This window comes from Vicugna pacos, chromosome 13 (assembly GCF_048564905.1).
Source record: "Vicugna pacos chromosome 13, VicPac4, whole genome shotgun sequence".
Classification (NCBI taxonomy): domain Eukaryota; kingdom Metazoa; phylum Chordata; class Mammalia; order Artiodactyla; family Camelidae; genus Vicugna; species Vicugna pacos.
In genome coordinates, this window is record NC_132999.1 from 43,764,687 (window position 1) to 43,784,023 (window position 19,337).

The window sequence follows — 19,337 nt, forward strand, 5'->3', positions numbered from 1 at the left end:
GGAACGTGGCCTGGCATATCTTTTGTCACAGTGTTTCTCAAATCTGGGGGCAAGTGTCAAATTTGAGGAGCTTTTAAAAATCCCAGGCCACAACCACAACAACAGGAAGAGCAAAGGGCTGGCGGAGGCATGTGATCAATGCTGTGATGCTTCCCCGACCCACTGCTGTCCCTCCTCCTGGAGGGCGGGAATCAGCGCCTGCACTCACCCTCTGAGCAAGGATTCTATGGCAGGTAGAATGATGGCTCCATGAAGATGTCCACCTCCTGAGCCCCAAAGCCCATGGATATGTAACCTTACATGGCAAAAGGAGCTTCCCAGATATGATTACGTTAAGGCTTTGGAGATGAGAAGATTATCCTGGATTATCCTGGGCGGACCTGATGTAATCATCTGGGTCCTTATTAGAGGAAGGCAGGAGTGTCAGACTTAGAGATGGAGGCGTGATTTCAGATGCGGAGGGTCAGAATCAGAGATTTGAAGATGCTACGCGGTTGGCTCTGAAGATGCAAAAAGAGACCACAAGCTGAGAAAGGAAGGTAGCCTCTGAAAGCTGGGGAAAGCAGACCGACTGTTCACTCCTGAAGCCTCTGGAGGGAGCGTAGCTCAGTAGACACCTTGACTTTGGTGCAGTGATACCCAGTTTGGACTTCTGACCTCCGGCATTGTAAGATAATATATCTTGTTTAAATAAACCTTGTTGATTCAAGCCACCAAATGTGCCGTCATTTGTGAAAACAGCAATAGGAAGTGAACACAGTATCTTTCTCATCCAACTGGGGGTCTGTAACTCTTCCTGTGCTATTCTTAACCCCTACTTGGGTTAATAAAGTTGAGGAATGGATGCCGCCGCATATTGGATTAGTTGAGGGAACAGGGAGCGCGATCTTACTCAATTTTACACGCTTCTTCACTTACTCATGGACTCATTAAGTCACTAATTCACTGTCTCAGTTCATTCACTCCCTCATTCACCATTCTTGTACACACATACACGCGCACACACACACACACACACACACACACATCTCAGTAATAGCTGTGACTTGCTGGAGCAGTGTGGCTGCTGCCTTGATGGCCACTGAGGGAATGGATGTCTCAGGAAGGGAGATGGTGGTAGAGAGAGGAGTCTGCAGTTTCCTGGAAACCAGACTGGTGGGAAGGCAGGGTCCTAAGAAGCTAGATTAAGGCTCTTCAGCACTGACCGCATGCCAAGAGCTGTAAATCCATCAGATGTGACCCTGGTATTTGAACAAAAAATGATAATGCTTTAGATATATCATCTCCAGAGAGATTAACTTGTCCAGGGCAAATGAGAAATGTTGGACTGGACCCTGGAACAAAAACCGGGGTTGGGGGCATTAGTGGAAAAACTAAGGAAATGTGAATAATATCTTGCATTAAATTAATAGCACTGTGCTAATGTTGATTTCTTAGTTTTGATACATGCAGTGTGGTTATATAAGATGCCCATATTAAGGGAAGCTGGGGGAGGGATATACAGGACATTTCTGTACTGTCTTTGAAACTCTGTTCTCATTTCATAGCAGTAAGTGACAGCCAGGCCTCAAACTCAGGCTGGCTTGACTCCTAAGTCAATGTGCTTAGCCTCCACTGGTGGTCTAGGAACTCCCTTGGCTGGGGCCAAGGAGAAGAGGAGGCTAGGAAGGAACAAGGCCAAGTATTACAGGAGGAGAACGGGTTGGGATAAGGGATCTAAATCTCAACACTTAAGGGATTCAGGGGAGACTTTTCTTATCTGCATTGATTCTGATTCCAGACGCATCTGGCAAAGTTATCCCCAGTTCATAACAAGCCCTGAGTCCAGCAGGTAGACTGACCTGGGTGGCCCACTGAACCACACTGGCATCTGGGGGTGCTGTGGAGCCTGGGTCCACTCCTAAGGGTGGAGGCTGGCCGAAGCCGAGTGAGGGTCAGCACCCAGCCCAGTGGACTAGTGACCAGAAGGACAGGAAATGGGACAGGTGATCAGGCACAAGGATCGGGTCAGCACGGGATGGGGCCAGGCATGCCTGTTTACCTTTGGCAGGATGCAGCAACGGGGGAGAGGACCAGTTCTAGAACAAGACCAGCTCAGGAGATCACCACCACAGCGAGCTGTGGAGACCCCTCACGGGCCTTGACAAAGCCACTCCCTTACACCACAGAGTAGGAGGAGTGGCCCCAGATCTTTCTGACCATGCCCCTGCCTCTTTCAACCGCAGTGGGCATCTTTTGTTTTGTCTGCTGGCACCCCTCCCTCCTTTCAAGCACATCCCCTCTTGGGGAAGACTGCCCCCCAGATCAGTAGTGGGTTCCAGCAGGGCCCATGCCCTTGGCCCCAGGAGTGGGCGCACCCCCCAGCTAGACTGATCAGAGGCTTCCAGTGAGCTCTTTCTAACTGGAACCAAGGGAAGAGATCTCTGTCTTCTCCCTGGAGGTGAAGATGAAAAGGTGACTCAGGGAGCTAGAAGGGGTGGCCATAGTTCCAACCTTGAGCAGCTGCCATCTGCAGAGAGAGGGTGGAGCACAGCACAGACAGGACACAGAGGGAGGGGCCTGTGGCATTTGAGTCCCCGGGTCTAGTCATCCCTGGGGCCAGCTACGGTTTGGCTACAGCAGCCAATAATGTCTTCTTCACCTGGATTTGATCTGGATTTCTGCCACTTGAAACCACAAGTGTAAACCATTAACTTAGACGTGATGGGGGTGAATGATATAAGAAGGCAGGAACTCCCCTCCCCCTTTTTTCAATTCTTACTTCCCATCTCCTTCCTCTCCGCTCTACTTGTGTTTGCTCCAGCAGAGTAATGGCTGGGTCTCCGGTGTGTGTTTCACACTGTATGTACGGACACTGGGACATCGTGGCCCTCAATAACAGCCAATGCTTTTTGAGAACTCGCTGTGTGCCATGCCTTGTACAGAGAGCTCTGAAACCCATTATCTCACGTAAACCTCCTAGAGTTCTAAGAGGTGGGTGCAGTTGTTAGCCTTATTAAATAGATGGGGAAGCTGAGTCCCAAAGCAGGTCAATTATTTGGCCAGAGTTAGACAGCTGGGAAGTGTAGAGTGAAGACTTGAACCCAGGCAGGTGCCGTCCAGGACCCACATGCTTAATCTCTACCCAACACTGCTCTGTATTCAGTAAACGTTAGTCCCTTTGCCCACGAGTCTCCCTTGCTGTACCAAGATAGGACATGACCAAGAATTGTGGCTGCTGTGTCTTGAAGTCTTAGCAGGAGTTTATTTATTTATTTGTTTTCATGGAGGTACTGGGGCTTGGGTGGGGGAGGTAATTAGGGTTCTTGATTTTCATGGAGGTGCTGGGAATTGAACCCAGGACCTCGTGCATGCAAAGCATGAGCTTTACCACTTGACCTATACCCTCCCCCCCAGCAGGAGTTTGTGAGCACCACTGCATCACCTTGAATCGTCACAGTCGCACTGAGATGCACACTGGGAAAAGAAGGGCTCAGGGGGGTAAAGCGACCTCCCCGAGGTCACGTAGCCAATGGATTTGGAGGCAGGACCAGAATCCAGCTGCATCTGACTTTAGGACGGCTTCCTGCCTGACCTCAGTGTCCCTGACCCCCGAGACTTTTGAGCCTATCCATTCTCCAGCCTCCTGGGAGGCTCACTCCCTCAGCCAGGGCTTCAGAGCTGCCCAGCTGCCAGGCAGGGCTGGCCAGCTGCCTCCTGGAGGAGGAGAGAGAGTGTTGAGGAGGCTCCAACTCAGAATGGCAGTCGAGTGGCAGGCAAAGGCTGGCGTGGGAGGCTTCTCAATAAGCCATCTGCAAACATTTCCTCTCGAGAAGTATTATCCAAATGTAATCCCCAGAGGACTCTGCAAGGCATACACTGCCACCCTCCCTGGAATAGAGGCAGGTCCCTTTTCTGAGTCAGGTTTGTGGTGACAGGCAGAAGCTGGCCACGGCCGAGTAAGCCGGAGCTGGTGGAGGCCAGGCTGCAGCTGCCCGAGGGAGAGAGGGAAGGTGGCCGCCAGGAGCATCTGCTATGCTGGGTACCCCAGAGTGCCCTGCCCCTTCGCCCCTGCACTGTCCTGTCGCCAGAGTGGATGCAGACATCCTTATGTCCCCAGGGAGATGAGGCCAGGCTGTTCTCGGGTCTGCTTAATCCCTGTGTGCTCTGGAGGGTAGGGCTCAAGGAATTGATAAGATCGCATTTCCTCCCTTCTCAAACCTGAACATGGGAGTAAGATCGTTTACATCTATAGTGACACCTACTGTGTGTCAGGTAGAGTCCTGGACACATTATGTGCAAAAGCACAGGAATCCCATTTCACAGATGAAGAAACTGAGGCTCAGAGAACTTAAAGCACATGCCCACATTTCACAGCTAGTTAATAGTGGAGCCCAGATTCAAATACAGGGCTGTCTGTTTCCACAGAACCGGCCTTTAACCCTTGACCTTATTAAGCCTATTGCTTCTGTGTAGGGGAACAAGACAGGTGATGAACTAGACAGGTGTGTCTCCATTAGGCAGAGACTGGAGCCAGGAAAGGGAGAGGGTCCAGGTAGAGCATGAGTGAGCCTTGGTCACCAGGTTCCTAAGACCCGCACCCTAATACTGGGCCAAGCCTGATGGGGTAGACTTTAATATCTTCGGGCGTGGAGACCATCAGGTCTCTAGGTTGCATCTCAGGTCTAATCTGTAACAACAGAGACTCAGGCTGAGGGCAAGGAACAGCCAGCTGAGGGCCCAGCAGCTGGTCAGGGCCTGGACTGCTCTTAGATTCTGTCCCAGTCTGACTGGAACAGGATCCAGAGGAGGACGAATGCATGAGGTGCAGGACATCTTATAAGAGTGATGGTTGGGGGCAGCAGCAGAGGTGGAAGAGATGATGCTGGGACACCGTTTTCCCAGATCTCCTCCGGGAGAGCCAGGCCTTCTTCTGGACAACATGAGTGCACAGTCCCGTCAGCTGATTGGCTCAGCTTGGGTTACGTGGCCGCCCCAATCCAATCAGCTGTGGCCTAGGGTCACATGGCTGCCCCTTTCAGGAACCGTGAGTTGAGGGAGGGAGACTGATCTTCAAAGCCATCTAACACTCAGAAAAGAGTACAACCACCTGACTTAGACCTGGAGACAGAAAAGGAGAGAGTTGGGCATCCTCTGAAGGGTTGTTGGGGACCCGCCACAAGCCCCCTGGCCCAGAGCTTGGCCCCCAGCACCAGTTCCCATCTCCAGACCCAACCCCATTCTGTTCACTGTAGCATCATGGGCACCACCTCTCCACAGAGTCAGGAAACGCCTCACCCAGCAGCCCTGCCCACTAAGCAGGGGATGGAAGGAACTGACACCCCACGCCACTCCCCAGACCTTCTCAGTGTGCCCCCCCAATGCACAGCCCCAGGACATCATGACGACACTGTCATCCCAACAGCAGACACAGCCAGGAGCCCTGTCCCTCAGCACTCCCAGGCTCAGGCACTCGCCCTCCAGGGAGCAGTGCATCTGGAAGAAAAGCATTTACCTGGTGTAGGTTGTGTGGGTTCCCTGGAGCTCACAATTAGCTGAGCAGGGAGGAGCCCTAACAATTTGTAGAGTTTATTGAGTTGCTTCTGGGGAAGAAGGAACATTTACCCATGTTGATTACCAGACTCCACTGTTACTGCTCTGGGGATACGTCATCATGAGAAGAGTTTCCCAAAAAGGGACCAGCAGCTGCCAAGAAAATGGGGATCGAGGGCTGAGGGACCAAGGGGGTGGGGCAGCCTGTCTTCACGGGAGATCAAGATGAACCCCAGCGTGGCCTCCGAGCTCCTCCCTGCTGTCCTCAGGCTTCCCAGCTTACCTGTCTTTTCCTCTGCTTTCCCCACACATGCCCTCCAGTTCCTCCAGCAGGACCCCATTCATTCCTTCATTTACTCAAACGTCCCTTCTTTCCGTGAACAGTATTTTCTGAGCCCTTCTCCTCTATCCAGCACTCACAAGGTACTGGAGAAAGAACTGAACAAGGAAGAAACCACTCCTGTCTTCAGGGAGCTCAGTTTGATGGGGAAGCAGACCCCTGAGGATGCTTAATGAGACAAACACTGTGGTGGAGAAAGTGCTAGGACTCTTTGCAAGAGAGGATGAGGTACCAGGAAGAAGCCCGCCAGCCTTCCTGGAGCCAGTGGCCATGAGATAACACTGATGGATGAACAGGAAGTAGCTAGAAAAAGGGTGGGGGTGGGTTAACGTGGACAGGGAAAGTGTGGCCAGCAGGTGAGTTCTTGATCTTTGGAAACATTCAGAACAGGTCTTGGCTGACCATTTGTCAAGGATGCAGGAGCTGGGATTCATATGTAGCTGGGCAGCAGAAGGCCCTTGAAATTCTCAAATAAGATGTTAAAACCAGCAGGTTCCCACTCCTGACAGCAAAGGGGAGCTCATTAGAAGAGATGCCCTGCTCTTGAAAGCAAGAGACTGCCATTTGCTGGTTTGTGCATTCATTTTCCCCTTCATTCATTCATTACATGTGTAATAAAAGTGCTTTCACCATCTCTACTCAAGCAGCGCCCTGGAGTGGCTGGCACTCCCAGCCTTGATAGACCTTCCTTTCCAATGCCCGGTGGCACTCGGAGCACCTGGCTGCCTGCGGGCTGTCTCCCACCCCGACCCTCAACGCCCATGCACTTCGGAGCCCCCACCAGCTGAGCCCTGCACTTTCTGAGAATCAGATGGGTTGGCTGCCAACTCTCTCGGTGCCAGTCATACTTGTTATTGTAATTATGGGATTTAAATTAAACATCACATAAACTGATGAAATATGAGTGTGAAAGGAAGTATAGTTGCATCTGTGGAAACTAAATTGAATGCTTTGGCCTGATTCCACGAAGGAGAATCTCTAAAAAGAATTGCTTCCTAAATATTAGGTGCGAGTGAGTGAGAGAACGGCTCCCCACTGAGCCAGGTCCAGCGGGGACAGGGACCAGGTCTGTCTCATCCACAGCTGCATCCTCAGTGCCTAGTACAATGCCTGGCCCATCACGGGTGCTCCGCAAATATTTGTTGACTGGATGAGCGGTGGCAAAATTGGAACTGGTGAGCCATGCATTATGGGTGTCGTTTATGTAAGATAGACAATACAGAAAAGAAACCACGGTCAAGGGAAAGACCTGACTCCTGCATGAATGGACTGGCAGACAAATGTACCTTTAAGTACTGTTACATTACAGTGAAATGTTTAAGCTGTGTATGTATTCTTTTACTAATCCCTACTTAGAAGTTGTGGTTTTTTTTCTTACCATCTGTGTCATCTACAAGGCTTCTATGGTCGGCGTCAGTCAACTCTGTAAAGGGCGAGATAAATATTTTTGGCTTTGCAGGTGATAGTTCCTGTCACAACCACTCAGCTCTGCCTTGTAGCACGAAAGCAGACGCTATGTAAATGAAGGAGCGTGGCTGTGACCCCAGCAAGACTTTACTGACAAAAGCAGACAGCAAGCTGTCATTTGCCAACCCCTGTTCTCTGGAACTGATCTGTTCTGTGTGCCAGGCACTGTGCTACGTGGCTGGACACATTGAGCCAAACAAAATTCTGTCCCTGTGCTTATGGAGTTTGCCTTCAAGTCAGGGAGGTGGTTGTTGAGTCAAAAGATGATTGCAGTTTGTCAGGCGCAGTGCAAAGGTGGGGCGTGTCCATGGTGCAAAGGGAACACCACGGTGGTGGAGGGAACTGCTCCTCCCCTAGGGGCAGGGAGAGGGAAAGGTGGAAAAAAGGAGGCATGGGATTAGGTTTATGGGATCAGTGATATTTTCCCAGGTAGTCAGGTGGGGTAGCAGGGAAGGGCATTCCAGGTAGAGGGAATAGCATATGCAAAGGCATGGAAACATGAAAGTACCTGGAGCTCAAAGTGGGTATCGCTGGAGAGGGAAGACAGTAAAAGGCTTAGTCTTGATCCTGGAGCCAGTGGACCTTTGCTGCTGGGTTTCCAGCAAAGCAGCAACTTGAGCAAATACTTCCCCGACACCTTCACAGAGTCTGGAAAACGGATAGGGGCAGAGGGCAGATCAGAAGCCTGTCTCTCTAGTGCAGGTGAGGAGTGATGCGGTCATGGGGTGGAGAAGACTTGATCACAGTTGGCCACGGGAGTGAAGGAGGGAAGGAATGAAGGATGATGTCTGGGTTGGGTGACTGGGAGGAGGGGGCAGGTCATGGGGAGAGAGAACACTGAGGAGCAGGAACGCTGCGGGGAAGCTTTGGTTTGCTCAGAGCACAGTAAACAACCCCTAAAACATACAGTTAGACAGCCAGGAGTTGAATCTTTTTTTTTTTAATTGTCGTTTTGTTGATTAACAATGTTGTATTAGTTTCTGGTGTACAGCATAGTGATACAGTTATATATATACACACACACAGACACACACAAATTCATTTTAATTATAGATTATTACAAGATATTGAATGGAGTTCCCTGTGCTATGCAGTAGGTCCTTGTTGAATCTTTATAGGATGGCTAGGGCCTCTCAGAACTGCCTCGACACCCCGGGTGAGCAGGCACTGCTGGGAACCAGAGCCTTGGGACGCCAAGGGGCCTCTTTCCAGAGATAAGTCTAGAGGCTGGGGACTAGCAGCCTACAGCCAAAGGAAACTTGCAATGATGCCAGGCCTTCACCCACTTCCTGGAAAATACATAACATCATGGGTTTGTCTTGGACAAAGGGTTTTTCTCAACGTAGCAAGAGTCCTAGTCATTTGACTAAAGAAAAACTGATATGGAAGTCATTTGTGTTGAGACTGGATGTCGGGGCTGAGTCAATGAAGTCTCACTTCAGGGATGAGAGGGAGCTTGAGCGGGGGAACAGGAGTCAGCCTCCAACAGGGGCCTGGGTACCCTTAGCCGCCGCCACCAAGACGTTTCCAGAAGGGTTTCCCTAGTTGCAGCACAGCATCCTCCCCATCCCCTGGGGAGAAGAGCAGATGGCAGGAGGGAAGGGTAGAGGGCTTGGGAGTGGGGTGGCAAGCATCTCCTATATGTCATATTCTCCCCCGGGTAGCCTATGGGTGGAGGGGTGATTTATGCTTAGCCCTGAAAGATTCTTCAAGCCTGAATCAGATCTAGGCTGTGCACGTAGCTTGGTTAATAGATCAAGCCCACAGAAGGTGCACTGGAAACACAGAAGCCAGAGGCTATTGACTGAGGAGTGGAGATTGCACAGAGGAGACGTAGATGCTGTACCTTGTAGATGATAGGCTTTGCAGGAACTTCCCACGTCTGGGGAAGCACAGTGGGAGTGGTACCCACTGGCAATCACAGTGCCTTATACACAAGATGTGCTTGGTGAGTGAATGAATGAACATTCCCCCGAGGATGCCCATTTTAGGGAATGCTGAGATTCAAACGAAGATCTCCCAGTGTTCCTCGCTCTCAGTTTAAAATTAGACAGCATTTCTTTGCAGAGTCACTGTTGTCATCTTGTGGGGGCGTCTCTCAGCACCTCAGCACCCCAGCTATATGAGAAGCTTCTTAAGAAGGAATGCTTTCCACACAGTCTGCTCTGATCTCCTATTACCGAAAGCAGAGCTTAGAGCTTTCTGCAGAGGAACTCAAGACTACTTTTTCCATAATCAACTACATGCATTTAAAGGAGTGATTTTTTTTTCAATTCTCCCTAAGCCAGATTCCATTAATGAAGCCCCATTTAACAGAAGTCAATTTACCAAAAAGAAAAAAAAATGAGCGTAATTGCTTAAATACATTTTATGTTGTACTGCAGTAGCAATTTCCTGGGCGAACTTGGAATTCCCTAGGCCCCTCGTAATGAAGTTAATGTGGACAGAAAGGTTTGAAGGGGAGAATCTCTCTTTGTGTTTCTCTCCTTTAATTATGATTCTAACAGGGAGCAAAATTAAAGAGGATCCTGGAGGGAGGAGGGAGGGAAAGAAAAGGAACAGAATGGGATTCAGCCTAAACTGTCCCACTGCCTTCCTACCCTGAGTACATAGGCTCTAAATGGAATGGTTTGGGTTTGAATCCCATTTCTACCACTTAATTCCTGTGTGGCCTTGTACAAGTTTCTTACCCTCTCTGTGCAGCCAAGTGGCGCCATGGCATAAAGAGCAGCAAGGGCAAAGGCAGAGAAAAACAAAAAAGCACTGTGTGTTCAGGTTCATGCAAAGTCTTCTTTTGACTGGAGAATGGGGTGTGTGTGTCCGTGTTTGGGGGGTGGGGGGTGACGTGCTCTAAGAGGGAAGGCAGGCAAGAGTAAGACCAGAAAGGTGACATTTGATCAAAGGCTTTGAGGCAGTGAGAGGGTGAGCCAGATGAAGATCTGGGAGAAGAGCCAGCCAGCTGGCAGAGGGACCGTCAAGTGCAAAGGCCCTGGGGCAGGAGCGGGCCTGGCCAGTTTTGAACAGTCTGGAGACCCATGTGACTGGAGCATACAGAATAAGTAGAGGAGGAGACAGGAGAGGTGAAGACGCACTGGCTTTTCTAAGGCCTATTGGCCCTGATGAGGTCTTTTACTCTAAGAATTGAAGCCATTGAAGGTTTGTTTTGAATTAACTCTATTAGGATACAATTCACATAAAATAAAATGACCCATTTAAAATGTACTGTTCTTGGGGCTTTGACAAATGTGTTCATGCCGTATAACCCGCATCTCATTCAAGATGCAGAGCACTTCCATCACCCCAGCTGGCTCCCCTGTACTCCTTCCCAGGCAGCCCCACCTGTACCCCTTAGCCCGGCGCTGCCAGCACTGCTGTGCTTTCTCTCCCTGTAGGTTAGTCTTCTCCAGAGTTTCGCATACACGGAATCACACAGTACACAGTTTCATCACTCAGCAGCATGCTCTGATTGTCATTCACGTTGTTGTGTGTATCAAGAGTTTGTCCTCCTCATTGGAGAGTTTTGAGTGAGGCATGACACCATTGCAGTGGCAGAGTTTGATGGGATGATTCCACACGGAAGCCTCTAATTCCCTGATCGATGCCAAGACAAACTCTCGAATTTCTGATTTATGTCCAAGGAAGCAGGAGGAGGGCAGAGCGAAGAAGCATGGGCAGCACAGAGCCATGAGAGTTTAAGCCTTGGGAATGAACCATTCACAGGATTCCTAGGAGCGGGGGAAGGTGTGGGAGCACTGGGAGGCAGGCAGCGACCCTTCGTTCCCCCAGCCTGTACATGTGCAGGTGGGAGTTAGAGCAGATCCCAGGGCTGGAGAAACCTCACTGACTAACTGACTTCCAGTTACAACCTGGATCATTACTCTCTTCCCGCTCTTGGGATCCCAGCACCCTCCCCTCATTCTATTTTGCAATAAACAGCTTTTGGTTCTGAATTATTCTGGGAACTTCTCCCCATTTCTACTGCCCTTATGTAAATAGCCTCCAAGCTTTGTCACTGAGATAGAATTGAATTTGGCCTGGGGGAAAGAAAACCCACAGTACTGTTTGTGGCTCCTTAGAAAACTAAAATGACTCAGTCTGTAATAAACTATTTTAAATGGGATCTGGTGAAATACAGTAATTGGTTTCTGTAATAGCTCTTACCATAGAAATATGGGTGGATATTCCTGGAGTTTGGTACGTGTCAGCATTTTCATTATAATAAAAACTCAAATTTGCAGGGTGTGAAGTTCCTTGGTCTGATACACATTTATGGAGACCCACCAGGCTGAATCTCTTCCGTTTGCAACTCCAGATCATCCCCCCACCTTCTCCACCCTGTTCCTGGGTTAGGAGGAGTTACTGTGAGACTGCATCAGTACACTCCCTTGCCCTCTGGCTTCCAATCGGGCTAGATCAATAGAAGCATCAGCAGTAGGTTGGAGGAGGGGAGGGAGGAGAATGAGTAGCTGGTTTTCATTCTTTGCTCACCCTGGCTGTAAGCCCAAATGACTACAGATCTGGGTCCTTCATGGTGGCCCTTTCTTCGTAGTCCTTCCCTTCAAGGATAACCATTTCCTCTCCAAGCCTCTGAATAGTCACCAGCCCCTGTGTTAACAGCCTCGGGATACTGCTCCATCCCTGGTGGTAAAGAGTCCACTCATTCAACTGGAATTGTTCTCAGATGACTGTGCCGCCTGTTTTCTGCTGGAATCCTGACACACCCGCTTCGTATCAAGCAGTGTTGTTAGATGCTTGGTACAAAGATGAAGAATAGAAACGATGAAGGATAGAATAGCAGCTGCCACTTACCAAGAGCTTGCTACTGGCCAGAGACCGAGCCGACGTCTTTTTGGTGAATTATCTCATTCAATCCTCGCGACCCTTTGAGGGAGAGGTTTGTCATTATCCTCATTTTACAGATAAACTCACAGAGAGCTTAGGTAATTTTCATGAGATAACACAGCCGATCCCTCTAGAGCCTGAGTGCCCCCACCACCAGGCTGCACCTCCATCCTCTCTGAGGCCTTTATCCTAGGGAGACGCACACCTGGATAAATACATTACAATCTGAATAACACGCTGTGGTATCACAGAGGGAAAGGAAAATAATATTTATTGAACTAATACATATCAAATACTAGGTTCTTTGCTCGTGAGGCCTCACATTTACTCCCACAAACTCTCCAGGTTGGGGTTATCATTCTCTTCTTCAGAAAGATCAAGTAAGTGGTCGCAGGTCACACTGGTCGTAAGTGGTAGAGCCTGGATCTGAACCTACATCTGTGGGGCTTCAGGGCTGAGGAGAGTAGGAAAGACCCTCCTAGGGATGTGGTATTTGAGGGTGTCCCGAAGGCATCTCCGGTGACATGGCAGGTGCAGGAGAGAGGGCTACGCGTGGGTGTATTCCAGGCAGAAAAGCGCAGGCATAGAAAAGAAGAAAGCTTGGAATGCTTCGATGGAAGTAAGGTGTCCAGGCGGGGTGGGAGCAGAGGAGTGAGGAGTGACGGTGTCAAAGGGAGACATCAGGTGGTTTTGTACCTGATTCAGACGCAGGGAGGAGGAGCAGGAAGACACTGGCTGTCATCAAGCTGGGGGCTGTGGGGTAGAAGAGAGGAGGTAGAGGGGCTCCTGGGGTGCAGGGGAAGGAACAGAGCAAGCAGGGGCCTCGGGGCTTAGCCCAAGTATGGCGGAGGGGGCCAGGATGGAAAGTTTGGAAGATCAGTCTTGTGTGGGCACTAGGGAGCCACAGAAGGTTCTTGAGCTCTGAGCAGCTCTAGGAGGAGCGATCTGATTGATCTGAAAGCTGGCTTGGGACAGCATCTGGTCAGGAGGCCGGGGCAGTGATTGGCGACAGTGGGAGATGTCCTGTGCCCCAACCACTGCACCGGGCTGGCTGGAACCCAGAGGAGGCTAATCTAAGGGAGGCAAGGCGAGCCCAGCAGGGACAGAGAGGCCTCCTGGGGAGACAGCAGGTATAGGGGCAGGGGCCAGAGGAGACCAAACGGGCTCTCACAGCTGTGAAGGGCTGCACTGCCTGTAGCAACTGCCCAAGCCCTTTCTCCTGACACCTTGGAGGCCCTGGGGAGCTTGCCCTGGGGTAGCAGAGCCTCTGCCCAGAAGTGGGGGCTGAGCCTCTGCTGGAGAGCTGGGGACTGGTCCTTTGAGGGGAGGCCTGGATCTCTGCTAGGGGCGGGTATGTGGACATCCCTGGGGGTGGGTGGGCCTCCGTTGGGAGGCTGGACTGCTCTCCTTGGTGGGGGGGGGGTGCTAGACATCAGCTGGAGGGGGATGGGCCTCCACTCTGGGCCCAAAGGTCCGCCCCCTCCTCTCAGCATCTCAGAGAAACCCAGTGGTGGGAAGAGCCCTGGGAGGAGGCTCAAGCCCGCTCAGGCCCCAGGCTACCAGACACAGCTGGTGCAGCACAGCCCATTCCTCCTGCCAAGCCTTGGCAGTGGGGGGCCCCCCGGGGGTGCCCCAGTCCTCACCAGCTGCAGTCCCTGACCCTGCTCACTTCCTGCCCCCACAGGTTCACTGGAGCCAGCCTCCCGGCCCCTGTCATCAGCAGCAAGAACTGGCTGCGGCTGCACTTCACGTCGGATGGCAACCACCGGCAGCGCGGCTTCAGCGCCCAGTATCAAGGTAGGCGGTGCCCGGCTCCTTTGCCTCCTCGCGGGGGAGGGCAGAGATGACCCCCGGGGCCCATCCTGTCCCCACATTGGGTCCCGTGTGGCTTCAGAGAGTACCTGCCTCTGCTGTCCTGCTCTTATTTGCCAACCCCGAGTTCTGCACATCTGCCATTGTGGTCTTTGCCCCAGGAAGTGACACTCCTCGAATTGTGTAGAATGGTGTGTCCCCAGCTGAAGCTCTTCAGGCCAGGCTTATTGTAATAGTTTATACTGAGTGTCTTCCGAGAGCGCTGTGCTGGGCACTCGGTCAGCATTGTCTCATTTAATCGTCATCATTACCCTGTGAAGTAAGTACTATCACCATCCCCATTTGACAGACAAGGAAGCTGAGGCCCAGAGAAACTGAGCCAGTTTCCCAAGGCCATCTGAACTCCTGCCTTTTGAACCCAGAATCCTCCTTCTTAACCACCCTGGTAGAAGGTGGGAGAGTGCCCACATTTCAACTCTGATTCATTTCATGCAGAACACGGATGTGTGACAGACACAGGCAGACCAGCTTTAGGGAGCTCTCCAGCTTAGATGCTCGAATCTGTGAAGAGCTGTCTGGTGGCAAGAGATCAGACCGAGAATGGCAGGTGGAAACTGCACGTAAGCAGATTTCTGCTCCGATCATGAAAAATTGCCCAACCCCAAAGAGCTGCCCATAAAAAGGCATGGTTACCCATGAAGGAGGGAGCTCCTCAGGACTGCAGGAGATCCCTAAATCCAACGGATAGGTGGGGGTAGGCAACGAAACTCCTTTTCAACCTTGAGTTTGTTCAAAGGGCACAAAATTTATAAACACCAAGGGTCGGCTTCATAACTTGCTCATTAAGCCTTTAACTAACACCAATTACAAACTGAGGTTGGTTCTAATTGATTCGACGGTGAACTTGTATTGCCTGCCTATTAAGTAGACGGCTCTGTATGAGGCCCTGGGGAGTAAAAAGAGGAGGGGGCTGTGTTGTGAGTGACAGAGTGGGGTCAACCGGCGTGCGCAGGACTCAGGCCAGAGAGATGAGTGAACTCTGATCACTGCCTCGCCGCCGAAGGTGTGCGTGGGGCGGGGTGGGGCACTGGCTCCCAGTGGAGGAGATCTTGGCAGCTGGTCCCTCCGAGCCCCACCTCGGAGGCTCCCAGGCTCAGGCTGGGACAGCGCAGCACACAGCCCGCCCTGGAGGTGACACAGGCAGAGCGGGGGCCTCGCCTCCACCACGAGGCCCCCAGGGCCAGGCTTTCGGGAGGGAAACTGGGCTAAAAGCAGCACTGGAAGCAGAAGCATTACTTTAAAAATCTGAATCTTTTATGAGTAGCCTCATTGCCTTGGCCTTAGGTAAGCAGGGCACCCTGGAAAAAATGCAAAAAATAAACAGGGAACCCACCCGGTCTGATGAACTCCACAAAGCCTCACTCCAAAAACTTTCCTGCAGACATTTTTCTTCCTCTGACGTCGGGCCTGAAGCACCTGTCTGGATCTTTCTGTCGTGTTTTCCAAAATGGAAAGGCAGAGATGCGTGTTATCATTTCATCAGAGTGAACAGGTGCTGACTGTTTCTAGTATTTCAGGCTCTTAAAGGCCCGTTTGTCGTGGTCACAAGTTAAGGCTTGCTGCCAGACAGCAGGCAGTGAGAGCTTGAGCCGGTGGCCTCTGGAAGGTCGGGGCACACATGCACTGCCTACCTCCTGTGTGCCAGCCCTGCACGAGGTGCTGTCCACGTGTTCCCCATCTGACCCTCCCCGCAGCGCAGTGGCAAGTGTGTTTTTAATTCCCCCTGTTTCAGTTGTGGAAGCTGAGGCTCAGAGATGCTGTGTAACTTCCCCGATACACACAGATCACACAGCCTGTAAGTGGTGAAGCTGGAATTCATCCACAGGCCACGTGAATTTTTCTACAGTGTCCCAGGGCCTTCTCATATGGTGCTCCGGGGGCCTGAGTTTTCCTATTTGATTGGTAGCTTTTAAACTTTATTTTGTTAATCTCACCCCACCATGGAAAGATACACTTTCCATCACAACCCAGTACACACACCCATATCTATAGAAGAAAGAGGAAAATGTCACACAGTGGTATTTACCCTTATGAAGTGTGATGCACCTGGAAAATTTCTTTTCCAGTTTTTAATGTTAGTTGCAACCTCTCAGTCAATTCCACAAGTCTGTAGCAGGGCCCAGCCCACAATCTGAAAACCTGTGTTAGTTATGAACTTTCTTATCCTCTCTCGGTCTCCCTCAACACAGCCCAGAGCAGGAATTGCACATTCGTGTGTGCCCAGGTTTAAGGAGGGCCCTGTGGGTTTCGAGAGCTGGACCTTTATTACTTCATTCAGTCCTAAAAGCAACCGTGTGAAGCAGGTTGAACCGTATGAGCCCAGTTTTACAGGTGAGGAATGGGAGCTGCAGAGAGGCGAAGCTGGCTCACGGTCTCGTGTGTAGAATGATGGAGCCAGGCTTTGAACCGCAGTGGTGTTCGTACAGATCTGGGATGCTAGTAGACTGAGCTGTGTGCTGGTTGTGTTAACACATGATTCTCCCCTGGGAACTTTCTTTTTCCATGTTTTCCAGACTGAGTGTACACACTGCAAGGGTCTACAGTAATCATTTGGAAACTCAATTGGTAACCTCCCCACCATTGACAGTGTGGCCTGGATGACTCTCTGCCGGGGGAGGGGGGCTGCCCTGTGCATTGCAGGATGTTTAGCTGCATCCCTGGCCTCTACCTGCCGGATGCTTGATGCTAGATGCCAGTCACACCCCCCACAAATGCAGTCATGACAACCAAAAAGTCTACAAACTTTGCCAAAAGTCCCTTGAATACAAAACCACCGCCTATTGAAAATCTTTGCTCTAAAGGAATGAAGACTTTGGAACCACTAGAGACCCATCTAAGTCTTGCTGCTTGCAAATTCAGTCCAAAAGTGTAGCAGAGAGAGGTTCGAGCAGGAGACAGGAGCATACCGCATGTCTCTAACTGAAGAAGGTTTTAGGGTGGGATTGAAAGAACCCACAGCGCAGGAGGAGGGGGACGGGGAATCAGTAACCAGATCTTACTCTTCTCTCTCCCTCACATCTGCTATGCCTCCCATCTGCCAACCCCACGGGAGACCAGGAACAAGGGAACAGAGGCCCTGCTCTGGCCTGCTCTGTGCCATGGGAGGCTGACCCATGTGACCAAGGGGCTCCCTTGTTCTCTAGCCATCCACGGAGGTCAGGCTCTGGGGGGACAGAGCAGGGCGGAGACGTTTGAAGAGTGGACCTGAGGGGTCATCAACACAGGATCAATGTCACCCGTGCTCAGCTTTGCGACATTAGAGCCTCAAAGGATGTGTGGCACTTTAGAGCCAGTAATTACCAACTCCTAATCGTATTGATGGGTGTTTTGTCCAGAGAAACAAACAAATAACCTACAACACAACCCATTTCATTCTTGTCTCAGTCCAATCAGAATTTAGGGCTGTTTATGGCCAGACACAATTTAAACTAATACCACGCAGTATCAAAGGATCTGAGTTCTAGTCTTGCTCTGCCCTGAGCTGGCTGTTGGAAGATGGGCAGTTGTATTTCATTTGACAAGCGTGTTCAGTGGGACAATACCATGTGACAGCACAGAAAGATGAACACGGCTAGGCTGGCCTCTGTTCTCAAGGAGAACAGGTTAAAGGGAGGAAGAGGCATGAATCTACAACCTCTCTGCCGCAGGAGGAGAGCTGTAGCTGAGGCCTGATGAAGGGTTCCAGGACTAGAGATAAAGGGGGGACCTAGTTTTGCTGGAGGCACTGAAGGAAAGCCAGAAAAAGGGTCAGTGACTTCAGTGTGGGTCTCAACAAGATGCCAGACAGACAGTGAGAAGCAGCACTCCAGACAGAATGAAGGCAAGAAGACATGCAAGTGCCAAGTCTAAGGAAACACAAATATCTACATAGCTTAGAGCACAGGTTGGCAGACTACAGCCTCCTCTGGTTCTGGGCAAGGAGCCCTCTCAGAGTGTTCATTGCTTTCCTGCTTTTGTTTGTTTGTTTTTAATCCTACAAGGAATGACAGTGAGAGGAGCCTTTCTTAAATGCCCCCAGTGGTCGATGATCACAGAGGGTGAGAGGCTTCTCTGGCAGGGAGGCCGGCACCCCTCACTACCGCCGCCCTCTCGTCTACAGAAGGAATCATATTAACCCCACAGGGCTATTGGAAAGTAGAGGAGATCCTGGCATGTGGCTGGCACTCAGGAAATGGAAACTTGAAGCCTCATACCCCATCCGTCACCTCGACTCCCTGTTACATGGGAAACCCCTGTGCAATGAGAGTGAGCTGGTCCCCTTTGCTGCCACTCTGACCTGATGATCATCCTCTACTGCCAGTCCCTCCCTTCAGCCAGCTCCTAGCCTGGCCCTGCTGTCCCCCTCACTGCCTCTCTTGTCAAGTCAATGCTGGTGACCAGGAGAGGGAAGACATTCCATCACGAAAGCCCCCTCTGCTTTCTAGAAGTCCTGTGCTGAGTCTCAGATGTCTGCCAAATAAACTTTTCCATTTGAGAACAATTTGTTTTTAGTGGGATGCTTAAGGCTTTTTATAGTAACAAGCTGAAGCTTCTGTTCTGCACGTGAACACACTGCATTCTTGTTTGTGACTGATCCACAGTCTCGGGCCAGGGCAGAAGTGCCTCAAGCATCCTGTGGTCCAGGCTCTGACTCTTTTGTCCTAGTCTTGTTGGCCCACTGAGCCTCCAGACCCCTACCAGCTTCATTTCCAGGTTTGGGCCTCTGGGGGCCTCAGCACAAATCTCAGGAGCCCAGGGCCAGGTACCCACAAAGCTAAGCTTCTGAGTTCAGCCAAGAGTGAGCGTGAGCTGAAAAGTGAGCTTGAACACAGGGTGTGGCACCCCTCACCTCACCAGGCTTCTAGGATCACCCGTTCCTTTTGCCAGAAATGAATGTGAAGCACGTACCCTCTAACCGTCACTCGTTCAGCCACTCAGTCAGCAAGCTGTTACCAGGAACCTCCCATGTGCTCGGCTCTGTGTCAGTCACAGGATGCAGACATTGGAGCTCAGGGGGCGGATGGCTAGAACAAGACACGATGTGGCAGTGTGATGGGGGTTTCAGCAGAGGTCCCAAGGAAGCCTTGAGAGGGTGATGACTTCTCCCTGAGAAGCAGAGGTGGCCACAGAGTGGAGGTGACCTCAGAGTGAGACCTTGACCAGCAAGAGGTAGCCAAGCAGAGAAGAGGAGAAAGGATGTTCCAGGGAGAGAGGACAGCATTGCAAAGGCCACTGAAACCAATAACCGATGGCCAGAGTGATTCCCTTAGACATCCTTCTTCCTGTCGTTTTCTCCAGCTGACTT

The 19,337-nt window shown here is 51.1% G+C and overlaps 1 protein-coding gene across 1 annotated transcript in view; it reads left to right on the plus strand.

Moving 5' to 3' along the window:
• CSMD2 (CUB and Sushi multiple domains 2) overlaps nucleotides 1-19,337 on the plus strand; it is a 576,739-nt gene that overhangs the window by 260,440 nt on the left and 296,962 nt on the right. Inside the window, exon 6 of the mRNA XM_072974827.1 lies at nucleotides 13,866-13,978. Within this exon, the coding sequence (XP_072830928.1) occupies nucleotides 13,866-13,978 (113 nt within the window). The remainder of the gene's footprint in view (nucleotides 1-13,865; nucleotides 13,979-19,337) is intronic.